The sequence below is a fragment of the Lepisosteus platostomus genome, chromosome 3 (genome assembly GCF_059453375.1).
Source record: "Lepisosteus platostomus isolate fLepPlt1 chromosome 3, fLepPlt1.hap1, whole genome shotgun sequence".
Classification (NCBI taxonomy): domain Eukaryota; kingdom Metazoa; phylum Chordata; class Actinopteri; order Semionotiformes; family Lepisosteidae; genus Lepisosteus; species Lepisosteus platostomus.
The window spans coordinates 12,769,796-12,796,252 of NC_142613.1; the positions used below are offsets into that span (position 1 = coordinate 12,769,796).

Consider the following 26,457-nt stretch of genomic DNA (forward strand, 5'->3'; position numbering starts at 1 on the left):
ATACTAGGATATTCTAATGTTAAAAGATTTTCGAACCAGTATTGAATGATAGTTCAACGTCATGTAGCCGCCATTCTACTCATCCGATCAATACTGATGGTTTCATATATATACGTTATAGAAATAAAATCACTTGCACAGTGCTGTCCAGTCCGGGTCAGGTCCCGGACGGGAGGTGTCCCCGCAGGCTCTGGGGTTTCTTGAATGCAGGAGCGCCTGTACGAGTTGGGAGAACCCGGTTCGGTTCGGTTAATCCGGTAACCAGCTGGTTTAACGTGTTAAGAGCTGTGCTGGCGTGAAACTACCGCCTGGTGATATATCGGACCTCCAGGACGCGGACTGGACAGTCCGTCTTCGGTCTAGTTTGAAGAGGTGGATTTCGTGTCCTGTACTCGGACATTGTGAATTAAGTACAGGGTCGGATTTTGGTGTTCGTGGGCCCTAGGCACTTGAACTCCGAAATGTGCAAAAAGAGGGGTAAACGCTAATTGAATCACGTCGATTGCCATGATGCACTTTGAACTATTCTAATGTTAAACCACGTGATTGATGGAGCAAGTCGAGAAACCATCACTTCGACACTTTTAGTTTCTAGAAGAGCCGCTAGATAGCGTCTGATTATTGATTTGTAGCACCTAGAGACGATTGCAAGCATGTTGTTTCAGCTCGTTTTTCGTTAGTCACTAGTGTTTCCCTCCTTCATATGCCCTAAGAATTTCGTGTCCAGGAAGAACTAAGGTGAAATTAAGGACTGAACAGCTGAACAGAGGGAACCGAACTCCCCACAGGTGGGCTGTTAAGGATGGAGAGTTCACTGCCTCTGCTGGGACCCCAGGACCCCTCCCTGCTGCTGCTCCTCGTTTCACTAGTGGGGGGGAAAAACTGACGTTTTTTAAAACCTAAACGGTCAATTTCATAGCTCCTCGTCTGGGAATCACCGGAGCTCCTCCCAGAAAAGACGTTTACGTGCCGGTGTGGAAGCGTGCCAACACCCGGGAAGTTTGCTCGGGCACCCGAGGTGGGAACCCGCCGGTATCGGGACACCCGCGACCATTGTCACACGGGCCCTCCGAACCCGCGGCCGAGGCCTGGCTGGGAGAGGCCAGGAAACACGCAGTACAGCCCTTTTCTATTACGAGCGCACGGGACTTACCTGGAGCCGCGCAGGCTAGTGGAGCGGTGTTTTCTACACGGTGAGTTCCCAGCGCACACCGCGCCGTGTTATGGAGCTGGAAGGGCTGTGGCTGCGTTAGTTCCGCTCCCGACAGGTCCTGAGCGACAGTGGGGTGTGGCTGACATGTCTGTCTGCAGGAGGCCAGGCTTATTTAGGGGTTCCCCCCCCCAGCAAACTGTGGTTTGGGGGTTCACTGGCGGAGAACAAAGAGAGAAAAGACACAAGCGGTCAGTCTGTGGGCACAGCGTGGGTCTGCAGGGCAGATGTGAACATTACCTCACTCTTAATTACCGGTCATTACGCCATGGGCAGCGCAGGGGCAGAGTTCAGTGCCCATTGTGTTTTGCGTGGCGTCTCTATTGCAGAGCCGTGAGCTCATGGCTATTCACCCTCGCTGTGGTGAAGGGCAGATCCTGTTGACAGACCGCTTGGAGCCGGTCCACATTCGGGAGCACGGGGGGGGCGATTCCAAGGTTTTGGCTGCGTGCGCAAGGGAGAGAGGGGAGAAAGCTGGTGAGGAAGAAGAAGGAAAGGAGAGGGGAGAACGAGGGAGATCAGGGGCCTCAAGAGAGGGTCCTCTGGGTGATGTGAGGAAGACCGGATTCTGTGAGTGAGAGGAGAGAGAGCAGTTGATAGCTGAGCATTAGGGGGGAGTGTGTGAACTAGGTTCGGTCTCGGTTCCTGGGTGTTTGATCATGTGTGCCCGTATTGTCCGGCGTGCACAGTGGATTTCTAATTACCCGGTTAATCCCGCCTTTCCTTTGAAGAATCCCAGGAAATCTGCCTCCCATAACCCACTAGGACAGATTTGTTTCCAATTGCCAGACCTCTTGGCATGACCATCATGTCTCATATTTTCTGCCCTAAATACCCTGGCAGTGAGGTTCCACGTATGGCCATCTGGTCCGTGCTGAGAGACAGGTGGCGGGGGGCTGAGGAGGACAGGGGTGTCCAGCCCTGGTCCCAGGGAGCCACGGTCCAGCAGTTCTTCTAGGTCGGAGGTAGAGCACTCCTGCCCCTGGATACGGCTCACTGAGCACCAGATCATGAACTGAAAAAAAAACCACGGCTGCTTTCATTTCCAGGCTAAGAAAATAAATTAACAGCTAAGATGGAGTGAAAACCACAAGTAAACGAGGATGAGAACTGCCCACCCCTCTCACGCTGTAGGTCACCCTGAAATCAGGCAGCTGCACACACCTGCCAGTGGATCATTTCAGGAATCTGATCGGCACAGGTGAGTCAGGAATGGACAACTTGGGTGTTGCTGTTTCTGTGTGAAATGGGTGTCATATACAGGAAAGGGGTTGAACACTGCTGTAATTCATTTCCGCCTTGACATGCTTCAGATTGAACTTCTTAAAACAAAGAAATCCATCCATTTTCTAACTGCTCTCTCCAATACTGGGGGGGCCTATCCCCGCAAGCAACAGGCACCCAGGACAGGATACCAGTGTCTCGCAGGGAAGACACCAGCCAAACAACCACAACAATACTCACACCAGGGCCAGTTTTCCCAGAAGCTAATTACACCACCAGCATGTCTATGAACTGTGGAAGAAACGGGAGCAAGCCTGCACAAATACATGGAGAACATGCAAACTCCACCCAGACAGTACCCCAGCAAGTGAACCCAGCGTCCCAGTGCTGTGAGGCAGCAGTGTTAAGTGAAAACTAAGAAGGGAAGCGGCTGCGTCAGTATACAATACAAAACAGCCTGGCAGGATGGATTCTTCTCTGTACAGCTCTTGCCATATGAACAGGGTATTATCGGAAAGTCATACGAATCTCTGTCTCAGCCTGCTCTGATGTAATCCCTCGCTCGCGCAGGAGAGAGGATGTGGGGGGCAGGGCAAGCGGTGAGGCAGCTGTTCACCCTGTGAGTAAGGCAGCGCTGTCTGGAGCAGGACCAGGCAGATTGAAGAGCATAAGAGTGCGACTGGGTCTCTGTTGAACTGCAGCTCGTTCAGGCCGGCTCTGCTGCACCCCACTGCACATAACTCTACCAGCCTGGACTGTCGAATAGAACGGATTTCGTGTCACTGTGCTCTGTTTGCACCTTTATATATATACACACTATACTACATATCATACTTCAGAATGCTGCAATACACTGTGTAGTAAAGTACTGTACTGGCCTATACTACTATAGCATTGTATTATATATAGATTGTACATCACTGCTGTGTGCTTTACTGAACAGTAATACTGTAGTACTCTACAGCAGTGTACTCCTTGCCCATTATCTGAATCATCTGTGTTACTGTGCTTGTACACTGCCTTCCGGGGGCAGCTCAAGTAAATCTGCGTTAATTGGGCTGAGAATCTAATTACACAGCTGGAAAGTTACTTGACCAGCTGTTTTCGTCATTTATTTTTTTTTCCTACCCTCAGTAAGATAAAACCTGGTACATGCTGAATGATTTGTCAAAAGGCTCTGCACTTGTCTCACAAGACCAACTAATCTGGAGGAGGAGGAAAAAAAAAAAACCTTCTGACAAATTGGGCGCACTGCCATGTCTTCAGAGGAGGGCAGGATCACTGTTAATCACTGCTGCAGATGTTAAGACCTGTCTGGCTGGCTCAGTGAACCACTTCCCACATTCAAATCGTCTGCGGGGGGGGGAGGATCGATGGCACGAACAGTTCTTTAATTGATCTCACTAGGCTGCTGTTGTGCCTTGGTGAGGCAGACTGTCCGAGTTGCACCAGTCCACACAGCTGTATGACTGGGGACCCCCCTGCAATGGACCAGCGTTCCATCCAAGGGGAGAGAGAGAGTCATGAGAGCACTCATCTGCCGAACACCCCAGACGCCACGATTAACGCCGTCCCAATATTCCACCAGGGCACGGATATGAAGATTACCTGCCTGCGTCAGAGCTGAACACAATGAGGACCAGAAAACAAGGAGATCATGCCTGATGTGGCTCACTCAGAACGGCCCCCTGGAAGGTTGTACTGTAGGTTCAGATCTCAGATGCAATATAGCCGAGAGCAAGGTACTTCACTCAGATTGCTTCAGTTGCTATACAAATGGGATCCAAATGTGAGTTGCTTGTTATCAAGGCCTCGGCCAGTTAAAATAACACACCTAATCAATCACCTCACAGAACACCCGATCACCTGCCGGAGCGACGGAAGAGGACTCGCAGTCGAATCGGCCGAGCACACACACGCGTGTAGACAGGGCCAGGCGATTCTCAGTCTTTATTTGAATATATAAAAATAAGTAACTATGTACAGTGATAATAAATATTGAACATTTTGTACAGGCAAAATAAGTTACAATGTACACCTGTAAAAAATAAGAAACCAATATCATCAACAAGAACAATAAAATAAAAGACAGAAACCAGTGAGAGGGGACAGGCATTGCTCTGAAGTCCAAGGTTAGAACAGCACTGTGTTTAGAGTCTGTTTACAGATACACATATACACACGTATATTATATGTACATAAAAAGTGATGTAAACACGCCATGCTATTAACAAGCTTGCTGTGAAGTGTTTCTGTGTGTATGCCTTTTGGTTTTGCAGGGACGGATTTAAACATTTACACAAGTTTCAATTAAAAGCCAGAAAAAGAAGTAAAACAAGCAGTTTTTTTTTTTTGGTACAGTCCAGCCAGGAATGACCTGTGCCTCTACTCTCTCGCCCATCTCCAATAAATACTGGATCGCTGGGTCTCAGTCTTCCAGGTCTGGTTTCCTCCCACCACAATCTCGTGCCTCCTCTTTGGTCTGCTTTCCAGACGGGGGTCTCCAAGTGGTCACTGTCCCATTCTTTATAGTTCCCCCTCAATGTCTCTCCCCTCCAGCAGGGGGCAGCAATGCCCTACAGCCCTCATCAGAGTCGAGCCCCTACAAAAAAACAACAGAAAGAGCGCCGTCTTTAGCAGGAGTCGGGGGTCGGCCGTTAATACAGGAGCCAAGGTCATGCCGCAAGGACACATTCCAATTTCCCCGCGAAAGAGCGACGATTCCCAAGGCACAAAAAGCTGATCCGATTCAGGGTTTATGAGCTTGAATGATTGGTCACGCATGAGGACATTTTTAATTTTGCCTTCAACTCCGTATACGAAGGAAAGCAACAAGCAGGAGGAGAGGGGCTGAGAAGAAATTATGGCGTACCTCTGGGGTTAGGCTGACAGGCTGATCTGCAGTGCCTGTGGGGTTCCATCTTGCCTCTCCAAATGTCCACCACACAATGTCCTTTCCACACCGCAGGAACTAGGAGTGCAGGTATCGGTCGGTCTCAGTGTCCGTTTCTCCTACAACACCTTTGCCGGTTCTCACACTGCAGTGCGTCCACACACACGTGCCTGCAGGTCTGCGTCCATCAGACCGGGCGTCCACGTAGAGTCCGCGTCTGCGTGTGGCCTGGTGCCGAGCAGGACAGCGAGGAAGCAAGAGGTGGTGTGTTTGTGCAGGGGGCTGGTGGCAGTCATGTGACCCACACAGGAATGGCCAGAGCAGATTGTAACAGATGTACAGTATATAAGCAAATATATATACTGCAACTGAAACAACACAGGCTGACGCACTGTGGCAGAGACAGTGTCCCTCAAGGCCCTTTTCACCCCTTCTGCTGCCATGTCATTGTCCCACAAATATACACAATAGTACACTTGTCTGATTTTCATTATTAGCAACATTACAATATATTATTACAAAGTCCTTGAGACACAAAATTGGGAAAACGACAAAAACGAGAATAAAAAGATCAACCATTCACTCGCTCTTTTAAAAGTCCAAGTCACGCCTTCATAAAAAAATCCCCCTCTCTCTCCTTGCTCTCCCGACCTCTCCCTCACTTCCTCTCCTGTGCACGCATGTCATCTCGCAGCCAGAGACCAGAGGGAGTGATTGTCTTCTTCGAGTTTCATCCTTTAGTGGATCCGGATTCTCCCCCTGTCTGGACTGAAGACCGACAGTCCTCTGTGTGCCTCCATAGAATTCACAACACAGATCGGTCAGAAACAATCCAAACCCCACAATCCAAGGTCCTCCTGGAAATATCCCTACAGCTGGGCCCAGGTGGTCTGGAAGTTACGGACCAATTAAGAAAATAAGGAGAATGAGGATCTGCTGGGTGAGACAGAATCTGAACTCTGAACTTTTTAGGAAGCCTGTCAGAGCTCTAGGAATCCGACATGGAGAGAGCTAGGGAGAGACAGAATGTCAGTGAGTGAGAGAGGGAGGAATCCTGAAGTAGGGAGGTAGTTGAGTTGGGTTTGAATGTTTTTGATTTTTGTCTTAAAAGCGCAGTACCGGGCGCCGACCTGCAGGAGGTGCTGTGCCGTGCTATTACACGGAGGACTCCTCGGGGTTGGCATCGGGCAGCACGCTCCTCTGCTGCAGGGTCCGCCGCAGCTCCTCCTTAAAGGGGCTGATGTATTCCGTGGCTCCGCCCCCGCCCCCTCCTCCGCCCCCGCCCCCGGACCCCAGGGCCCCGCCCCCCCTGTCCTCGCCGGCCGAGCCGAGGTTCAGGCGGATGTAGCCGTTGCTGCCCGAGCCGCGGATGTTGCCCAGGCTGAGCCGGCTGGGCGAGTGGAGGGGCTGGCCCGGGATGGCGCTGGGGGAGCTGGAGCTCGCGCTGGAGCAGAGGGCGTGGCCGGGCACGATCTTCAGAGAGCCGTCCGAATAGTAGAAGTTGCCCGTCTCCCAGAATTTATCGTCCGGGTCTCCCGCCATCTTGCTGGGGATGAAGTTGGGGGGCTCCTTGGGGAGGGAGATGGGGTACACCAGCGTGCTCTCCAGGGGTTTCATCTCCGCGCTCTTCCCCAGGGTGAGCTTGAGCCGCCGCCGCAGATACAGGGCCACGCCTAGCAGGAACAGGCACGCGGCGCCCAGCGTGATCACCAGCACCCAGAACAGCCCCATCCCCCCGTCCGGGGCCCGCGCCTCCATGAACACGGGCGCGCTGGCCACCACGGCCACCTGGTAGCGCTCCGTCAGGAACTTCACCCCCTGCTCCTCCGAGAAGCAGACGTAGCGGCCGGCCTGGGCGGGCCCCACGCCCCTGATCACCAGCGCCCGCAGCGCGGGGTCGAAACGCACGCCGAAGTCGTCCCCGCCGCCCATGACCAGCTCCCGGTCGTTAAACAGCCAGACGGCGTGGGCCACGTTGGAGACCAGCTGGCACGGCAGCACCAGGTCCGAGCCCACCACCACGGTGACGTTCCCGGTCCTGGAGTGTTCTGGAGGGAGAGAGAGGGAGATCAGGTGTGCAGGGGGTGCTGTCCAGCCAGCGTCGGCCATTTCTGAGCCTCTTCCAGCTGCATCCACGTGCAGCACCTACAGTACCTATACAGTATATATACACACTGTGTGTCATGTTTTTTTCTTCTGTCGGTGAGCTCTAAAATATTCATATTTTCCGACAGGATTATTTTGAATCCGCTGCCCATAAATCAGGAGAGCCCTGATTTAGTTTTTGTTAAGTCCAGAAAAGTGTTTTTAAAGTGAATGAAATGAGCAATTTCAGATTATCTCATTCAGACACCCAGCTTCATCATATGCTGGATCAGGAATTTGTGTTTAGCACATGGGGCTTTAAGATTTGCAGTGAAAAGCACAAGGAGTTACGAGCTTGTTTTCAGGCTCAAATTAAGACTTGGCCGTCTGCTTGTAGGTGTCTTCTTGGTACAGAAGTCATTTTCTTACCTGGGCTGGGGATGGGGCTGGAGTCAAACTTGGCTCTTCCTCGGATGAAGCTCTCCAGCATGATGTCCTGCTTCAGGGAGGGCCTGTGGGGTGGAGCACAGACGCCGTTACTGTATAGTCAAACCACAGGCAAGCTCACTGGATACACCTGGGCTTCAGGTGAGTCTATCACTGGACAATAAGGACATAATCACCACATACAGCATACAGTGCCTTGCGAAAGTATTCGGCCCCCTTGAACTTTTCAACCTTTTGCCACATTTCAGGCTTCAAACATAAAGATATAAATTTTTTATTTTATGTGAAGAATCACCAACAAGTGGGACACAATTGTGAAGTGGAACGAAATCTATTGGATTTTTGAAACTTTTTTAACTAATAAAAAAATGAAAAGTGGGGCGTGCAAAATTATTCGGCCCCCTTGCGTTAATACTTTGTAGAGCCACCTTTTGCTGCGATTACAGCTGCAAGTCGCTTGGGGTATGTCTCTATCAGTTTTGCACATCGAGAGACTGAAATTCTTGCCCATTCTTCCTTGCAAAACAGCTCGAGCTCAGTGAGGTTGGATGGAGAACGTTTGTGAACAGCAGTTTTGAGCTCTTTCCACAGATTCTCGATTGGATTCAGGTCTGGACTTTGACTTGGCCATTCAAACACCTGGATACGTTTATTTGTGAACCATTCCTTTGTAGATTTTGCTGTATGTTTGGGATCATTGTCTTGTTGGAAGATAAATCTCCGTCCCAGTTTCAGGTCTTTTGCAGACTCCAACAGGTTTTCATCCAGAATGGTCCTGTATTTGGCTGCATCCATCTTCCCCTCAATTTTAACCATCTTCCCTGTCCCTGCTGAAGAAAAGCAGGCCCAAACCATGATGCTGCCACCACCATGTTTGACAGTGGGGATGGTGTGTTGAGGGTGATGAGCTGTGTTGCTTTTACGCCAAACATATCGTTTTGCATTGTGGCCAAAAAGTTCGATTTTGGTTTCATCTGACCAGAGCACCTTCTTCCACATGTTTGGGGTGTCTCCCAGGTGGCTTGTGGCAAACTTTAGACGAGACTTTTTATGGATATCTTTGAGAAATGGCTTTCTTCTTGCCACTCTTCCATAAAGGCCAGATTTGTGCAGTGTAAGACTGATTGTTGTCCTATGGACAGACTCTCCCACCTCAGCTGTAGTTCTCTGCAGTTCATCCAGAGTGATCATGGGCCTCTTGGCTGCATCTCTGATCAGTCTTCTCCTTGTCTGAGCTGAAAGTTTAGAGGGACGGCCAGGTCTTGGTAGATTTGCAGTGGTCTGATACTCCTTCCATTTCAAGATGATCGCTTGCACAGTGCTCCTTGGGATGTTTGAAGCTTGGGAAATCTTTTTGTATCCAAATCCGGCTTTAAACTTCTCCACAACAGTATTACGGACCTGCCTGGTGTGTTCCTTGGTCTTCATGATGCTCTCTGCGCTTTCAACAGAACCTTGAGACTATCACAGAGCAGGTGCATTTATACAGAGACTTGATTACACACAGGTGGATTCTATTTATCACCATCAGTCATTTAGGACAACATTGGATCATTCAGAGATCCTCGCTGAACTTCTGGAGTGAGTTTGCTGCACTGAAAGTAAAGGGGCCGAATAATTTTGCACCCCCCACTTTTCATTTTTTTATTAGTTAAAAAAGTTTCAAAAATCCAATAGATTTCGTTCCACTTCACAATTGTGTCCCACTTGTTGGTGATTCTTCACATAAAATAAAAAATTTATATCTTTGTTTGAAGCCTGAAATGTGGCAAAAGGTTGAAAAGTTCAAGGGGGCCGAATACGTTCGCAAGGCACTGTATATCTGGGTCACGAGCATTCTCACTGTACACAGGTGGACCACAGGGATGCTCACTCTACATATACGGACAGGTGTGTACAACGGGTAAATTCAATGTGCAGACGTGGACCACAAGCTCTCTAACTGTGAACACCTGAGCCAGGGACAGACTCAATCAGCCTAGGTGCACTGGAGACTGCTGCAATAGAATTTACCAATAAATTACCTGGCAGCAGGTTAAGCATGGGTACCAAATAGGGACAGTGAGCAGTATTTACCCATGATGCTGGTCAGTGCGGACACAAGCGCGCTTCTCGTTGTCCCAGGCGCAGTAAGGATCCCGGGACAGCAGGCAATCAGGGAGGGAGCTGTAACGCCCACAGTTGGCCAAGGGCACCTGCACCACCTGGGAGCGAGAGCCCACGTACAGCGACTTCTACAGAGGGAGAGAGAGGGCAGGGGAGTTAATGCTGATGTCTTTACATGTTATTAGTCAGTATACCTCTGTCTATGAGACAGAGAGCTCGCATTTTTCTGAATGTGATGGTCAGTATGCATTGGTCAGTAAGCCTCTCTCTGTGAGGCTCTCAGCGTGCATCCCTCTGAATGAGATGGGCAGTATGAACTGGTCAGTACACCTGTGTCTATGAGACAGAGAGCTCGCATTTTTCTGAATGAGATGGTCAGTATGCATTGGTCAGTAAGCCTCTCTCTGTGAGATGCACATTATGTACCTCTGCATGAGCAAAGCATGTGCTAGTTAGTTGTACCTCTGGTCAGGGTGTAGAGAACTGTGCAGCTTTCTGTGTAAGGTGGTCAGTGCGTATGCAGGTTGCAGTGGATAGGAAAAGTACCTCCTTGTGCGAAATGATCAGGCTCTCAACGGGCTGCGGAGTGTCAAAGAGCTGGACTTCCTCGATGACGTGGACATCTGATCCCAGGCTGACCGCCTTGTACAACCACCCCTCCGCTGAGAGAGAGACAGAGAGAGACTCAGGTCAGCCACCCAGACTGAAGCTCCAAATCTGGCACAGACAGCCTGGCTAATGGCCCTGCTTAAGCCTGAAACAGACTTAGTCTGTTACTCTGCGATCAATATCTAATCAAGCTCCCAACAAAGTGGCTGAAACTTGCAAAGCTCCGGCGTGAAAATGTGTTAAGATCTGTTAAGTCTGTAATGGGGGGGTCTGATCTCTCACTCCCGTTAATAAGTGAATAACTAACGAAGTTCCAGAACTCCAGCCGTCAGAGTTAGAGGGCACCTCTGTCTCACTGAAGCGCGCTCTGCAGCAGAGCCTGGATTGGTCAGCACCGCTCCCGCCCACCCTCCCCGCCTCTCTCGGCGTAGTGGCAGTACCGGTGCCGATGAAGAGCACGTTGTAACGGCGCTGGTCCAGCGCGGCCACGCGGTCCACGGCCAGCTGGGTGAAGTTGACGCCCTTCTTGAGCAGCAGGGGGCGGGCCTGGGCGCGCTCGTCCATCAGCGGGTGCCTCTTGGCGAAGTTGAGCGTGGCGTCGGGCAGCAGCAGGGAGCTGTTGTAGCCGTTTTCGCGGTGCCAGCGGGTGATGCACTGTCACACACACACACAGACAGGTCAGTCTCGGCCACGGACACTGCCGGTCATCCTCTCCAGCACAGCCCTGAGCTCCCCTTCCAGTCCCTTTATCGGACAGTGAAACTAAAAATCCTTCGAGCAAAATAAACTTTATTTCACAAGAAACATCCCACAAGACGTACGCGCTCGTGCAAAGTCATGCAATCCCTATTACAACAGCTCTTAAAAAGGGATACTCGGGCTGGATTTGCACAATAAGAGTCCCTCCAAGCCCTCCCACTTGCTGTTGCCCATGTCTTTTCCCTGTCCTGTCTCTGAAACTCCAGTCGTCCAGTTCTCTGCAGGAGCTCAAAAGAACAGGGATTTCCTCCTCAGTCCCTGTATGGGGCTCACAGGGCCTTTCTGCGCATTATTTTTTGATTTGGCATAGTATTCTACCTGCTGCTCGTGAACAGCAGCAGAGTCATGAATGACATTGGAACTGGGCAGTCATGGTGTGTGTGTGCGCATCAGTGTGCACAGTCAGCTGTTCTTGCTCTTACTGGGGCTCATCAGCGTGACACGGCTAATTTTAACCAGCTCAACAGGCATAAGAAAGATGCATCTTTCAAGACTGACATTGTTCAAGGGCAACTGCTATGAGTTTGGGGAATTAAAATCGTTTTTTGTAAGACACGCACGTGTATATGTATAATGTGGCAAGGTAACAGGAGGCTATGTGTGAGGTTCTTGCCACAACTACATTTCCCAGAAACCAGTGGAGGATGACCCGTCACATGACCAGATCAGAATTGGAAGATGGGTCAGGTAATGATATAAGATCCATATTTGCTCGTTGAGAACTGGCTTGTGGTGTTTTCCACTACATTAAGTCCAGAACCCACACCCCCTGCCTCCTCACCGATCCAGGCCGAGGGGTGGGGACCTGGCCCGAATAGCGCCCCCACTTCTGCGCCGCCTCCCTGTACTCCTTGAAGGGCCCGTCAAAAACCCGCTGCACATCGCCGATCTGGTACTGACACACGGCGGACACGTCCACATCGCCCCTGGGCGCGGGAGAGAGAGGAGGGCGGGTTAGAGAGGGAGAGACGGATGGGGTGGAATCAGAGGGAGGAAGGGGATCGGAGAGAGGAGGAGGAGGAAGAGAGTGAGAACTGCAGACATCGCCTGTCTAACCCTCCTCTGACAGGAGGATAGAGGGCAGAAACCCCTTTCAGCAGGGAAGAGGGAGTAAGAGAAAGGAGAGAGAGAAGGCGTTAAGGACAAACACACGGAGTGATCTGCTCAGCAGAGGGGGAGAGAAAGAGAGAGGGGGGACTGACCGAAGACAGAGAGGCAGAGGGACGAGCACTCACCACTGCGCGTGGAAAATGGCGTAGAAGGCGGTGTTGCGCCAGTCGGCGGCGGTCAGAGTGTAGACAGCCCGCAACGTGTTGAAGGTCACGTGACGCTCAGGCAGCGAGCACACCAGTCGGGCCTTCTGGAATGACGTCCACTTCTTTTGGAGGGTCCGTGCCCCGCCCACATCGCCCTAATCAGATACACAAAGAAGATGTCAATCAGAGATGAGAGTGATTCTCATTGGACACACACACACACTAAATGGAGGTGTCTTATTGGTCACACTCTCCATCAATCAGAGTGGCTACTGACTAGTGGGCAGAGACAGACCGTCAGTCCAGTCCCTGATTGGACAAGAACCCAGGCAGGGGCAGGCAGGTGGAGGAAAGGCAGCCTGCGATTGGCTGGCAGCATTACCTTGCAGACCCGGGCGACGCGGGAGACCGTGAGCTCGTTTTCACAGTCCAGTCCCACGGTACGCTCGCTGAAGAAGAAGTAGATTTTGTCGTCGTCCCCGATCTCACTGCCGCTGCTCTCTCGCACAAACGACGAGCCCACAAAGTCCGGCTCTGAGAGGGAGAGAGAGCACGTGTGTGAGGTGCTCGTTAAGCACTGTGTGGTCTGAACTCCGGAGCCGAGGGAGAGTTGAGAGACCGTCTTACCGTTCAGCCAGGTGGGCAGGTACTCAGTCTTCATGGAGTAGTGCTGCCCCAGATTGCGCAGGATCACTGGCTCTGTGCCCAGGAAGTTGTTGAGGGTGGCTGAGTACAGCTCCTTATCTGAACAAAACACAGTCGGAGAGTGAGACCAGCCATCCGCTCTGTGCCACAAACACAGGCAAGAAGAGAGAAATACAGGCAGGCAGAGACACAGATATACAGGGGGGTCTCTCTCACTCACCTACAATCAGGCCCGTGTGGCCCTTGACAGGGTCAAACGGACACTTCCCCTTCCCGTCCTCCAGGGCGGAGCTGTCGAGGGAGAAATGGGTCGAGTCCTAGGGAGGAACAAAGGACAGGTTCACATGGGCCAGCTAACTGGTTTATCACACAATCGCCTCCAGTCTTTCCCAAGCACTCTGAGCCACTTCACCCCTATTGAAGCTGAAAGAGGCAACAGCTTGATGCCACATTCATCTTCGTTTTAAAGGCCAGAACAACAGACAAGATCAGCGCTTGGCCAGAAGATCAGGACCTGCAGGATTCGTGGACCCAGCTGTGCTACTTGATTATCCAACATCTAGGATCTGGTCAGACACCAGTGCAGCAGTCTGAGAAATCTCGGCCCGAAGGACGCTGGAGAGCAATCGGTCCAGATTTCGAGATAGAGAAACGCATTGCATACAGGTGCAAGGTGTCACTCACAATATAGGTGCACTTGGGCTGGAAGGCGTAGGTGCCACAGGTGTACAAGTGAGTCCGGTTGTAGCTTTGAAGGAAACGGATGTAGTTAAAGCACTCCGTCTGAGAAAGAGAGAAGAGAGGTGTTAATACATGACTAATTGTAATAACATACTGAAACTGAACCCAAGAGGGAGAGAAAGGTGTTTCATGCATTTGGGTAATACATCTGAAAGACCAGTGTATACTGGATGTATACAGGTACAACTGCAGGCAGTGTGCATGTGAGTGCACAAAATCAGTGAATTAATTGCAATGTTTGAATGCAGTGAAAAATATATCCACAGGGGGGCTCTGTACCTGGTTGTTTTTGCCCTTCTGAGCACACTCCGACTTTTTCAGAGCAGGCCACTTGATCTGGAAGGAGACACAGGCAGTGAGACAACCAGGAAAGCCAGCAGTAGGGCAACCAGACTCAGTGAAACACACTGATAGTGAGACATACAGCCATACTGTCAGTGAGACAGGCAGACCAACACTAACGGATCACTCACAGAGGGCTTGACCTCCCGGGTGATGTCACTCAAGTCCAGGGCAAACAGCGCCTCCCTTGCGCCAACATACAGCAGTCCTGCTCCCTCCGCCAGCATCAAGGTGCTGTAGTTCCACACCCCATCTGCCCAGAAACGCCGCACGCCGTGCAACCCTGAGACAGCAGGACAGTGAAAGAAAGAGGGAGAGGGATTAATGCCGAGCCAGAAAGCAGCAGTACGCTGATCTTCAGAGCTGAGCGCGCAGATAAACCGGTCCCCAGGGAAACGAAGCACAGCTGCCTCGTTCCCCACTGCCAGAGGAGGAGGTCCAAACCAGACACACACACACACAAACCAAATCAGCACTCTTCACACACGCTGCTGAGAAACAACCTTTCCAGTTCTTTCCGAATGAGTTGTGGCTATGCACTCCAGTTTTCAAACGAGAGAGAGGATGGGGTGACCGCCACTCTCCCCTGGCCAGCCTGGCACAATTTGTCCAGTGTGGGGCAGCAGTGTGCAACAAGTGCTGGACAGGGAGGAAGGGGGCAGAGACAAAGAAGCACAACTAACAGCCCAGCTGCGCCGTGTGACCTTCCAGGAGAGAAGTCCTGCATGTGCTGAAGGGAGAGACAGGAAGGGAGGCAGGAAGAGAGAGAGAGGGAGGAGGATGAGGAGCAGGGCACAGAGAGAAAGAGGCGAGAGGGAGAGAGAGAGCGAGGGGGAGCTGTGTGCAGATGTTCAGGGAGCTGGTTCAGTGAGCGTGGTGTGATGCAGTGTTTACAGCACACCGTGCGGATTAGCACACACACAGCTGGGCCCCTGCTCCAGAACTGAGGAGGTTGGGAGGGGGTGAAACTGAGTGTAAAAACAGCAACAACACAACACGCTCCACAAAACAGTGGGGCTGAACGGGTTACCTGCTGTTCTTTTGACCCCCCCTGACAGAAATATCAGCCCTTTGCATCAGGCTCTACACACCACACATATATATAAAACTGAGGTGTTAGTGACTCCACCATGTTATGCTCAGTGTTTATCAACATCGTGTCAAGGCTGCTGGTTTCTGTATGCAGAGCTGTGCATGTAATTATCGCACCTGACTTTGTGCAGGAGGACCCTATCAGTTTGTGGAGCATAACTGTGGATGTCAGAGAGCCATCGCTGAACCTCACCTTTCACTGTCAGCTCTAGAACACATCAGCACCAGTGAACTCTTTCTGCAGCTTGGGGTCCCTCTCCTTCTATTTAAAGCTCAGTCTCAGGGAGTCTTACTATAAATACAGCCTAGGACTGGAACCAACACACACTGCACTGTGTAATTAAACTGCTATTTTAAGAAGATTGCTTTGAAGCTGAAACACACACAGAAGTACAAAGAGACAGACAGACAGCGACAAACACACACACTCAGCAGGGTTATGGATGGTGGTGCGAGAAGAGTCCAGCACAGGCAGATAGACTGAAACTGCCTTAAAAGGACAGGAAACAACCTCATCACAGCAGACCGGGAGAGAGGGGGGGAGAGAAAGAGCAGAGAAAAAGCAAGAAAGGAAACAGGAACATAGGAAGAAAGGATTTTAGAAAGATGAAGAGATGCAGATATGAAGAATGAAAAAAGAAATCGAAAAGAAAACCACCAGATGTGAACAGTCCAGCAACTCCACTTACAGCTACGTTGTGGGTTGTGTGTGCAGCGTGTGTGCAATGTGTGCGCAGTATGTCTTTACAGTGTGTATTTCCAGTACAACGTGGGCGCAGTGTGTTTTTCCAGTGTGTATTTCCAGTGCAATGTGTGTGCATGCACTGTGTGTATTGCCAGTGCAGTGTACTTCCAGTGTAGTGTGTGGGCAGTGTGTATTGCCAGTGTAGTGTGTGCACATATATAACCATGTGTATTTCTAGTGCAGTGTGTGTGCAATATGCATTAATAGTGTGTTTCTCCAGTGCAGTGTGTTTCTCCAGTGCCGTGTGTTTCTCCAGTGTATCTCCAGCGCCGTGTGTATCTCCAGTGTATCTCCAGTGCCGTGTGTATCTCCAGTGTTTCTCCAGTGCCGTGTGTATCTCCAGTGTATCTCCAGTGCCGTGTGTATCTCCAGTGTTTCTCCAGTGCCGTGTGTATCTCCAGTGCCGTGTGTATCTCCAGTGCCGTGTGTATCTCCAGTGTTTCTCCAGTGCAGTGTGTGCACAGTGCCCTGCTCCATGCTATACAACGTGTGCTGACTGCAGCAGTCTGAAGGGATTAGCATTTCTCTATAGGGAGAGGGAGGTGGGGAGATGAGGGAAGCAATAATCATCCAATTCAGTACTCCCCCCAAAAAACACACACAAGTCTCTAATCACTAACCTCCGAGCAGCTTTGACTAATTTGGGGTCTACCGGAAAAACAGAAACATATTTAACAGCTTCCCTCCCTCCTTCCCCGTCTCTCCCTTGACCACCTACCCTAGACTCCCGCCCAAATCCCAGACCCCAGGGCCCCAGCGCAGCTCCGAACCCTGCGGTCATGGAGGAAGAGGGAGAGAGGGGGAATGGGAAAAGGCAAAGCCGAAGGGAATGAATGGAATGAAATTGTATTTTGCAAGAGAAGGAGATGGAAAAGTGGAACTGCAGAAAGAGAGAAACTGGGAATCTCTCCCAACTGTGCTGCCTGTACCCCCCAATTACAGTAATGATGGGTTAGCAGGGAGACACAGCTCCGCTGGGCTGAGCTGCGAGAGAAAGTATAGGCAAGCAGAGGGGGAGGCTGCAGGCGAAGTTTGTGTCGTGGGGGGTGGTGAGGGCAGACACACCCATGGCCACAAACACACAGCGACCGGCCAGCAGGACTAATAGGGACTCCGTCTGCTCCAGGCCGGGGACGGGTTCGGACGAGCCACCTACGAGCTCAAGTAATGAATTAAAAGCACGGTGCTGGCACGAAACAATTATTTGCACTTCTGTAATGCTTCAGAGCTCACTGCACATCTAGAAGCAATGTGTCTTTTGTTCCGAACATTCCCCTGTTTTTTGGAAGTGTAAAAGAGCTTTTGGGGTGGGAATGGATATGTAAATGGAATAGGCCAAGGACAAGGCAGGCAGAGACCAGAGCAGCGAGAGTGTAGAGCTCTGTGACGAGTAAACGCCAATTAGCTGGGCAGGAGGATTAGAGCTGATTACACGTGCAGCTGAGAGAGGCTTACAGAGACCTCAGACACTCCATCATCAAATCTGTACAGAGCTGCCGAGTAACTCAGTCTAGCTCGGCCATAACTTCCGCTGAACTCTGAACTCTTCGATCATCGGATCCGTGCAATACAGAAAGGAGACTCGGTCTAGCTCCGCTGTAACTCCCACTGAACTCTCTCATAATCATCTGCCCATCCATTTCCTAACTGCCTCTTCCAATGCAGGGTCGTGGGGGAGCCGGAGCCTATCCCAGGAAGCAACGGGGGTAAGACACGCTACACCCTGGACCCTGGACGCGACCCGCCCAGTCCATCGCAGGGCACACAGACAGAAACTTGATAAACTTGCACACACTCACACCAGGGCCAAATTTCCCAGTAGCCAATTAAGCCCTACAGGCATGTGTTTGGACTGTGGGAGGAAACCAGAGGCCCTGCAGGAAGCCCATGTGAACACAGCAAGAGTATACTGTACATACTCCACACAGATAGCACCTCGGCACCAGAACTGAACCCAGGGCCCACTGCACCACTGTGCCTCCCACAATCATTGAACGCTGAACTAAATCCAAGTGACTTTTTAACAACTGTATTTCACTTAGAACCACCCCCTTGCATATTCTTTCAAGTGTTAAACGCCTCTCTAACTCGTTCTCTTGTACAAAAGGCTTCTGGTTGTCCACTCTGAGCAATCCCAGTTTTACTGTTTCCTCCCTGGCCCCTGCTCAGTCTCGCTCAATCAGTTTTAAATACTCCGCTCCCCCATCAACAGCAATTAAAGTTATTTAAACTTGCAATAAAGGCTCTGAGCGTTTATGCAGTTCTACACCAGCAAATTAAATATGGAGTCTTTGTGTGTGTGGGAGAGATTTTTTCCAGGGCGATATTGACTTCCTGTGCACGTCGATCGGATTTTCCATTCGGCCTCTCCTCCGCTCACCCATCAGGGAGAGAGAACCAGGGCAGGAAGAGAGAATTCAGAGGAAGAAGGGGGTGACAGAGGAGAAGACAGGAGTGGGACGGGGGGAGAAAAGAACTGCCAGGCTCCAGGGCTTGGCAGGATGTGTGCCTTGTGTCTGGGCAGGATGGCCTTTGCCAGTCTTAAAGAGACAGCTGGTCTTCCATGCTCAAGCTGCTCCATGGTTCTGCTTTTCGAAACTGGCACAGCACAAACAGCTTTAGGAACACGGCTTTAGTAAACTTCGTGCTAGAGCAGCTGCTTCACCACGGCACACAGAGGAGAGGGGCAGAGGATAGGACAGAGAAAAGGGAAAGCACAAAAGACCAACTCAGGGAAAGAGAGGGAAGGGGAGAAAGGGACAGAGGAAGGTAGCTGAGAGGGAACAGGAGAACACCTCGACTTTATCCCGTTTGGAAACTCACCGCTGTGCTTGACCGTCTTGCGAGGGACGGGGTCCCAGTCCAGGCATGTGACCTCTCCCCAGCCAATCAGAACCCACGTCAAGAGCACGCCGACTCCTCCCATGCCTCTGGCCCTGCCTCCTGCCCCGCCTCTCGCTTCTGCCTGAACACTCTGATTGGACGAGACTCTTGAGCACCAAGGAAACCTGATCCTGGGACTGGGGGCCTTGAAGGGGCTGGCCTGATGTGAGGCCTGCACAAAAAGAAAATAATAATAACCAGTCAGGACATTGAAACCGCATGACAAAGCATCATATTGGTTAGCCTCTAAAATAAAAACATATAGCTGAAAACCCAAGATCAGGCACTGTATCTGAAAAACACTTATTGGTGGAATTACTATATATCGAACTACACATTCTCTGAACTCTCATTCAGCTGAGCAAGAGATTCCAGTGAATCGGCTCACTGATTCTCACTGACATTGTACTGTCCTATTCTGAGCCCTGTGGCCCAGTATCACTCGGGTTCGAGCCTGGGTCACTAGCCAGCTGGGAATGGGATTTCCCAAGCAGCAGCAGGAATTTTGCAGAGTGCTGTACGGGCTTTTGATTAAAATACAAAATCACTCTGCCACAAGACGAAAAGGAAGTTACCCATGGTCAACAGCTCTTTTCATTCCAATGATTCAAAAAAACAAATTAATATTAGGCGACTGCTGGCTCATTTCTAACCCTTGCGCGATGCTCCAGTGAGCCAGGAGCGAACTCACAGGTACTGCCCCAGTGCTAACTGTCACTGCCCAGTCCTGCTATTGCCTGGTAAAGTACTGTACACAGCAGTGAGCAGGATGGTGTCCCCACAGAAGAGTGTAAGGTGGGAAACATACACAGAAACGCCAATACCTACCACAAACCTACAGGCTGGATAATTAACGACTTTAAACTTAAACATTTTTCATAATACATATTAGTCCTGTTATTCTTACAGAGGCTCAATTAAAAAAAAACACTGAAAATGTTAGCAATACTCAAATACTTCATTATTCAATATTTTCATCCCTTGTATCTGGTGTTTGTTTTGGGGCTGCGCTTAACAAGTACCCCCCCTGCTTGTGACCCCTCACTCCTTGACCATTAGACCTTGTCACTGAGCCGTTGTGCAGTAAAACAACAAAACAACATCCAATTCTCTGCTCTTCAGATACTCGTGGGAGAGATGGCTACGGACATCTGTGAATTGTTCAAAACTGAGTTTCCAAAAGTGGGCAGACAGATCATAATAAGACATGTAAACAAACTGGGGTTCCAGGGGCGTTCTCTTAATGAGCTAGCTGTGACAGGAAATCTGTAATACATCCCTGGACATGAAATGTCCAGTATGTTTGTCAGATCCTGGGTGCCGAGTTTAGCAGCCTTCAGTAATATTATGTTAATATTGTACACATTGTCCTCTCCTTGTCCTGATCTGTGAGCTCATCTGCTACCCATGAGGCCTTGCAAGTTCATTTGTTAGCACCCACCCAACTTTATTTCCATTTCATTGGCTAAACACAGCAGGCACAGCCAATTAACAGCACTGTCAATGGGCACAAAGCCTTGGACAATCCGGTACAGCCACAGACAGTACAATGTTTGGGACGTAATGGAGAACTCAGAGGATTGTGCAATTACAGAGCACACGCATGGAAATATGGATTTGGGTAACAGAGGCTGACAAAACCCTTCATCTCTCCAACCACGAAGAAAGAGCTCATACAGCATAGCATTAAAACAATTAAGATGTTCGTTTTCACTGGCCGACATTTATTTTTTTATAGGAAAAATGGGGAAAGGCTGAAGCAACACGCAGTTCTGCTTTAATAGCTAGGTAAGAACAACTGCAGTAAGTGCAGACAGTCTTATGGTGAGTTCATAGCAAGCTCATGTTTTTCTTAATAATTGCTTTGGTGTCCCGGTCTTGAAAGCCAGAGGTGGCAAAATAGGAATCTGAGGGAAAAATAATGATACATTCTTTCAGCGTGTGTGCGTGTGTGTGTGTAGGGGGGGGATCTCGGTACCAGCAGCCCAGATCAAGGGCAGCATGTGAGCACAGAGGAGGGAAGGACAGAGAGATTCAGAGAGGAGGAGTGGGGCTCGGGCGCCAAGCCAGCCCGCATTCTCCACAACATCGCTCAGGGCATCACCTATCGCCTTTCTCCTTAATTGCGGCTAATTAGGGGATAATCAGGCTGCAGCATCGCCGATGTGCGCGGCGATATTGGCGCCCATCCTGGCTGGGAGACATGCGGGGGCATCAGATTCGGGGAGGTGTTAATGAAATTAACACTGCCAGCCTGCGGGCCCTGAAGGATCAGAGATCCGGCACCGCACGGTGCCGGCTCCTCCAGCCACCCCCAGGCGGATCGGAAAAGCCCCGAGGCCGACGCAGGACCTAGCAGCAGGGAGGACAGCTGTTACTGATCTTAGGCTTCAGACCTGAACCTTATTTGTCCAGTGCTGATGTGATCTGTGAAGGGCTGTAGCACGTGGTGTGATGCAAGATGCAGTGCAATGCGTAACACACTGTAAGACGCAAGCAGAAAAAACAGTGTTAAGCATTATGCAGCCCACTGAACTTTTGAAACTCGGGGCACGCTTTCAACACGCGTTCATTAATTTCCTTTCCTTCGGTGTCCAAAACCAGATGAAAGCACAGAGCTTGGCTTTCTTCATGTCATCTCACTGTTCATTGTGGTCACTCTGTGCCTATTCTGAGATGGACTAACTGACCATTTGCTCTCTGAGGTTTCCCTGCAAAGCACCATGGGAGTTCTGGCACCAGCAAAATGGCATAAGAGCAAAAGGACTTGCACTGCAAGGAAACAGATTAAGACACCAATTGCACAGCAAATTGAGCCGTTACGGGTTTTACAAGATGCGGGCGCCTATCCAGCCAACAAAGCCTATCGCTTTATTTTCAGCACCGCTGCACAGAGAGCCTCTGCTTACTCCTCACTTTCTCGACTTCAGAAGAGCCCGAGGATCGAGAATGACTGATTCTGGCACAGCACTGACTGTCGGGGGAGTAACGCACTTTCTCTACAACAGTCCTCGTGTCCACAGCTGGAGGACCAGAGGGGGAGAAGGGAGGGGTGGGACTGTGCCAGAGACGGTCACCCTCTGTGGACACGTTCTCTCATCGCCCCCATTCCTTATAAGATCATTTCCATGTGAATTGTCAGGAAGACTGACCCATCCCCTTACCTGACTGGAATTATATGTGTCCATTATAAGATCAGTTATCTACTTGGTCCATTTAAATTCTATTTTGATCCCAAAGAGTTACGTTTCCTATCGTGGGCTTAACGGATCAGTTTTCTACGCGTACCAAGGAGATCAGACCTTCAGGTCACTGATAAGACAGGGTTTTCCGTTAGTTCTGCTGGCCTCCAATTTCGTCCGCATTCCCTCAATCTCTCATGTGACCCCCTCCTCTTCATTATTCTGATTGAGGTTTTTACTCCAAAAGATCCAACCCACAATCAATCAATCAAAGCACAATCAATTGAAACATGAAGCAGCAGCACAGTGATGAGGACACAGCATAAAGTAGCAAGCAAACCTGCATGGACAGAAGACTACAACAGGAGCAGAGCCCTTAGCTCCTTGGTCATGTCCTGTAATATCTGCGTCCATGAATTCACTCCTCTATTGAACGGCTGAACAATAAGTCGGATTTAAGATCCCTGCGCTGTAATTATTCTCTTGCCTGATGTCTTTATCGAGCACAGTGTGCAGGAACATAGCGTGACACAAATCTTCTGATGTCGAAGACGGGACCCCTAAAAGAGCTCCGTGTTAATCCCTGGAAGATTACTCCCCTGAAGGGCGAGACCCCCTAGCGCAATAATCCCCTATTAAAGCCCTTCCAGTTTAATACCTGCCGAGGGGCAGCACTGGGGCTGAGCTCCAGACTCGGGAACGCTAACGTGGGAAGACTTCTGGGGCAGGGAAGTCCACTGCAGTGCCGACTGTCCACCAGGACCGCGACAAGTCTCCTGTTCTCCCAAGGGCGGGGGGCGGGAGAGACTGTGAGAGGAACCTGCTTGGGCCCGGGATTAGGGAATGGTGTCCCCTGCAGAGCCGGCTCTGGAGAGCTGACCGGCACCCATTTACACCAAGGGCAGGAAGGAAGAGAGGGACAGGGAGGCTAACTATACCCTTCCTGCTCTGAAAAAGGAACAAGAATAATAAAAACTCTAAGAGTTTCCCTCTCCCTTCTGAGCCTTCCCCTACAGCCACGAGTAACAGGAACGACTCGCTACATCACAGCTCTCGAAACAGGCAGAGGAGCACGAGTTCCTGTCTGCCGGCCATCGCCCATGCCTTTCCCCAGGCTGGGCGCACAGCAAACTCATCACTCTGTACATCAGGAGTGTCCGGTCCTGCTCCTGGAGTGGGCTTGTAAACCCGGCTCTGAATCCGCTCATTACTGGCTCCACTGGACCAGCGGATCAGCTTCTCCCTGGGCTGCTGCTTGGGAGAGAGACGCCCCCTCCCCCCAGGACCAGGACTGGACACCCCCACTGTCAACGCCGCTCTCCCGGATGCCAGTACTGCCCCTAAACAGGTAGTGCAGATTAGCAACAGTCAGGAGGATTAATGTGCATTTGCATTTAAAAGGGGCCCTATTGAAATTGCGAAGTGGTGATGGGGAGCAGCCAGCATGATGAATGGTTGTTTTTTCCTTCCTGTGCGTCATTCACTGGAGAGAGCAAAGAATTCCGCTGGAATCACCTGGATCCCGCTGACCGGACCGGCCCGCCCCACCTCTCCGGGCCCAGCCGACAGCGAGGAGGCACGGTGAATCAGCCCCACTCGGCCCTTCTGCCCCCCCCCTCCCCCTCCCTCTCCCAACATCCGGCCTGTAATCTAGCTCCCTGCTCTGGATGTGTGAAAGCTGCAGTCACTCTTCCTCGCCCTCCCTTCCTTCCCATTCCCCCTCCGGGAGTCCCTCCCGCTGGTGCAGGTCAGTAAACTGATCTGATTCTCATTCTAATCAGCAGCCATTATTCTACCACGGCACCCCCCCCCACACCGCGCTCTCATAAACACCGCAGGCCGAACCCATTGATGCCACCCCGGAGCCAGCGATACAATACCAAGCACCAAACGGAGCAGGCTCCAACACAGCAGCACAGCAGGAGTTGGTAGGCACAGCCTGGCTTGGTCAACGCTTTGTCATGCAGGGCCTGACAGAGACGCTCATGCGCAATGCTCATATTTTACTAAGGGGGCACAGAACTACTGTATAAAAACACAGAGAATGTCACAATTTATAGGCTGCTCTTTTTAATAAGAGACTGTAACAATATATTTTGAAATCCTTTATATTTTCCTGTTTTCCTCAGAAACTCAGAGCATTACAGCTCTCTGTGGATTTCGCCACGATTAATTCTCACAGATTAAGCGGGTCTGGTGTTTCCAGGCTGGAGTGCCTTCAGAGACGTCAAATATCTGCCTCTTTCTCTCCCTCTCCCCTCCTTCTGCTAGATCTCTCTCTCTTTGCAAATCCTTTGTCGTTTCCCCATAATTTGTCGGGTGCCATCTGTTTCGCCCCCATTTCTCTCTCCGCCCCTCTGTGGGCCAGCCGAGAGAGAGGGATCAGGGATCATTCTGTGCTTTAAGACAGAGCTGGGCGAGTCCGGCGCACATCCCCTCTCGGATGAAGGTCAGGGAGGGGGAAGGGAGGAGGGGTGAGGGGGCGGCGTCTGTTTTCAATCAAGTTAATATCCTTCACATCTGACCGAGAGCACACACGCCCCGATCACACAGCGGAATTAAAGACCAGAGACAACAATGACAATAAAATTAAATGCGCTGTGATAGAAAATCAGCTCTTAGAGATTAAATGCTCTTTGAATGGCAAGCAGTAAGCTGCTGCAACATCCCAGCCCTCGCCATGACAGAGACCGCGAGCAGCTGTGTGTCCGTACAGCATGTCGTCCAGATGTGCAGCTCCGCGCCGGCCCCCCTCCAGCAGGCCTGAGCCCCAGGACACAGGGGCATGCCAAGACCCCACGCTGCCGGATCCAGCGCATCAGGCCAGCCCTGATGCTCCCGACAGCTCTGCCCTTCACGGCTGTGTCTGCCTCTCTGCGCAGGCAGGAACAGCGATCCCTCATTCCCGGCGCTGGAGAGGGCCAGAAGGAAGATCGAGGAAAGCGAACCAGGCGTTCTGGATCAAGCAGATATAGTACATTCCAGGACTTCAATGAATGTCCTCCACTCACAGGAACTGAACCTCGGACACAGAGGACCAGGAGGGGACTCGGTCCAAGTATCCTCAAAGGCATCGGCAAAGACGTCCCTGAGGACTTCTGCACAACGAACAGTCCAACAGGAACCAGAGGAAACACGTGCAGGAGAGCCTTGGATTAATTAGCTCCTTACTACCACACGGGCCAGATGGGCCAGATTTCGTTTGCAGCTGTTCTTGCGATGGGGGTGAAAAGCCCCTGTGGCTCTCTGGGACCAGGGGCGAGGAACACGGCCCTTGAACTGCCGAGTCCGGGGCCCGTGGAAGGAAGGGGCAGAGGGGAGCAGCGAGCGAGACCCCCCTCTTTCCTGTCACTGTATACGTGAGGCCTTGCTCAGCACGCCGTTGACTGATCTGCAGGAGTAGTCAGTGGAAATCTGAGTAAACGAATGTGATGAACCGCCCTCGTTCCCCTGCCCTCTGACCCTCAGGCATCCTGCACACTCTACACAGCTGCTCTGCCCCTCACTCCCTACCCCTGTGAGTCTGCACTGCCCCTACCCCCGGGACTCTGCACCCCCCCTACCCCCGGGACTTGGCACTCCCGAGGGCACAAGTGCAAACTAGGAAATAGAAGTGCAGTTAAAACCGAGAACCAGGCACCGCTTCTTTACACAAAGGGTGGTGGGTGTCTGGAACACGTTACCCAGCCGTGCCATTGAGGTACGATACGGTTGGATCCTAAAATAGGCTGGAGAGGTTGCAGGACAAAGAAGGCTTACTTGCGCTCTTCTGTCCAAAAATAAATTTCTAAGCACCTACAAATCAAAAAAGACCTAACCGCGTGCGCACGAGCACAGCTGAATACACAGCGAACGCAGCTCACACGTACGCACACGCGCGGCCTGTCACACTCTCTAGCACACCTGCCTCTGCTGCTCTGAGCTGAGCTCCCGGCAGACAGGCCAGGAGCTGACCGGCTCTCCTGAACAAACAGCCCCGTCCCACCCCCCCACCAGCCCGGGTCTCCGAGCGCTTAGCAATTCATCCAGGCAGCGCATGGAACAAAAGTATCCTTCGTGGTGGATAGCCGAAGAGCCGGCAGTGACAAACGCAGAGCCGTGTTCAGGTCAATACGGGTTGACTCACCCGGCTTGTTATTGATACAGCAATAAATTAGTAATCGGCCGTGCAGAGGGAGCACTTGCTCAGACCAGATGACTGTGCATCAACAGCTGCTGCCTCTGCTGAGTCACTCATG

At 51.1% G+C, this 26,457-nt stretch overlaps 1 protein-coding gene and 1 long non-coding RNA gene across 3 annotated transcripts in view; one reads left to right on the forward strand and one right to left on the reverse strand.

Moving 5' to 3' along the window:
• Positions 1-4,367: 4,367 nt before the first annotated feature.
• The window catches only part of sema4c (sema domain, immunoglobulin domain (Ig), transmembrane domain (TM) and short cytoplasmic domain, (semaphorin) 4C), a 33,184-nt gene continuing 11,094 nt past the window's right edge, over positions 4,368-26,457 (reverse strand). For both annotated transcript variants that reach the window (XM_088624528.1, XM_088624527.1), the window contains exons 2-16: positions 18,978-19,209; positions 14,449-14,600; positions 14,255-14,311; positions 13,919-14,017; positions 13,455-13,551; positions 13,217-13,333; positions 12,972-13,123; positions 12,569-12,744; positions 12,115-12,259; positions 11,015-11,228; positions 10,512-10,627; positions 9,936-10,093; positions 7,842-7,924; positions 5,307-7,375; positions 4,368-5,036 (exon numbers count right to left, since the gene is read on the reverse strand). In XM_088624528.1, coding sequence (XP_088480654.1) covers positions 6,483-7,375; positions 7,842-7,924; positions 9,936-10,093; positions 10,512-10,627; positions 11,015-11,228; positions 12,115-12,259; positions 12,569-12,744; positions 12,972-13,123; positions 13,217-13,333; positions 13,455-13,551; positions 13,919-14,017; positions 14,255-14,311; positions 14,449-14,600; positions 18,978-19,080 — 2,562 coding nt within the window. In that variant the 5' untranslated portion in view covers positions 19,081-19,209 and the 3' untranslated portion in view covers positions 4,368-5,036; positions 5,307-6,482. The remainder of the gene's footprint in view (positions 5,037-5,306; positions 7,376-7,841; positions 7,925-9,935; positions 10,094-10,511; positions 10,628-11,014; positions 11,229-12,114; positions 12,260-12,568; positions 12,745-12,971; positions 13,124-13,216; positions 13,334-13,454; positions 13,552-13,918; positions 14,018-14,254; positions 14,312-14,448; positions 14,601-18,977; positions 19,210-26,457) is intronic.
• Positions 14,599-19,314, forward strand: LOC148674435 (uncharacterized). Its single transcript, XR_015935305.1, has 2 exons — positions 14,599-17,860; positions 18,463-19,314. It is a non-coding gene; the product is annotated as an uncharacterized LOC148674435 (long non-coding RNA).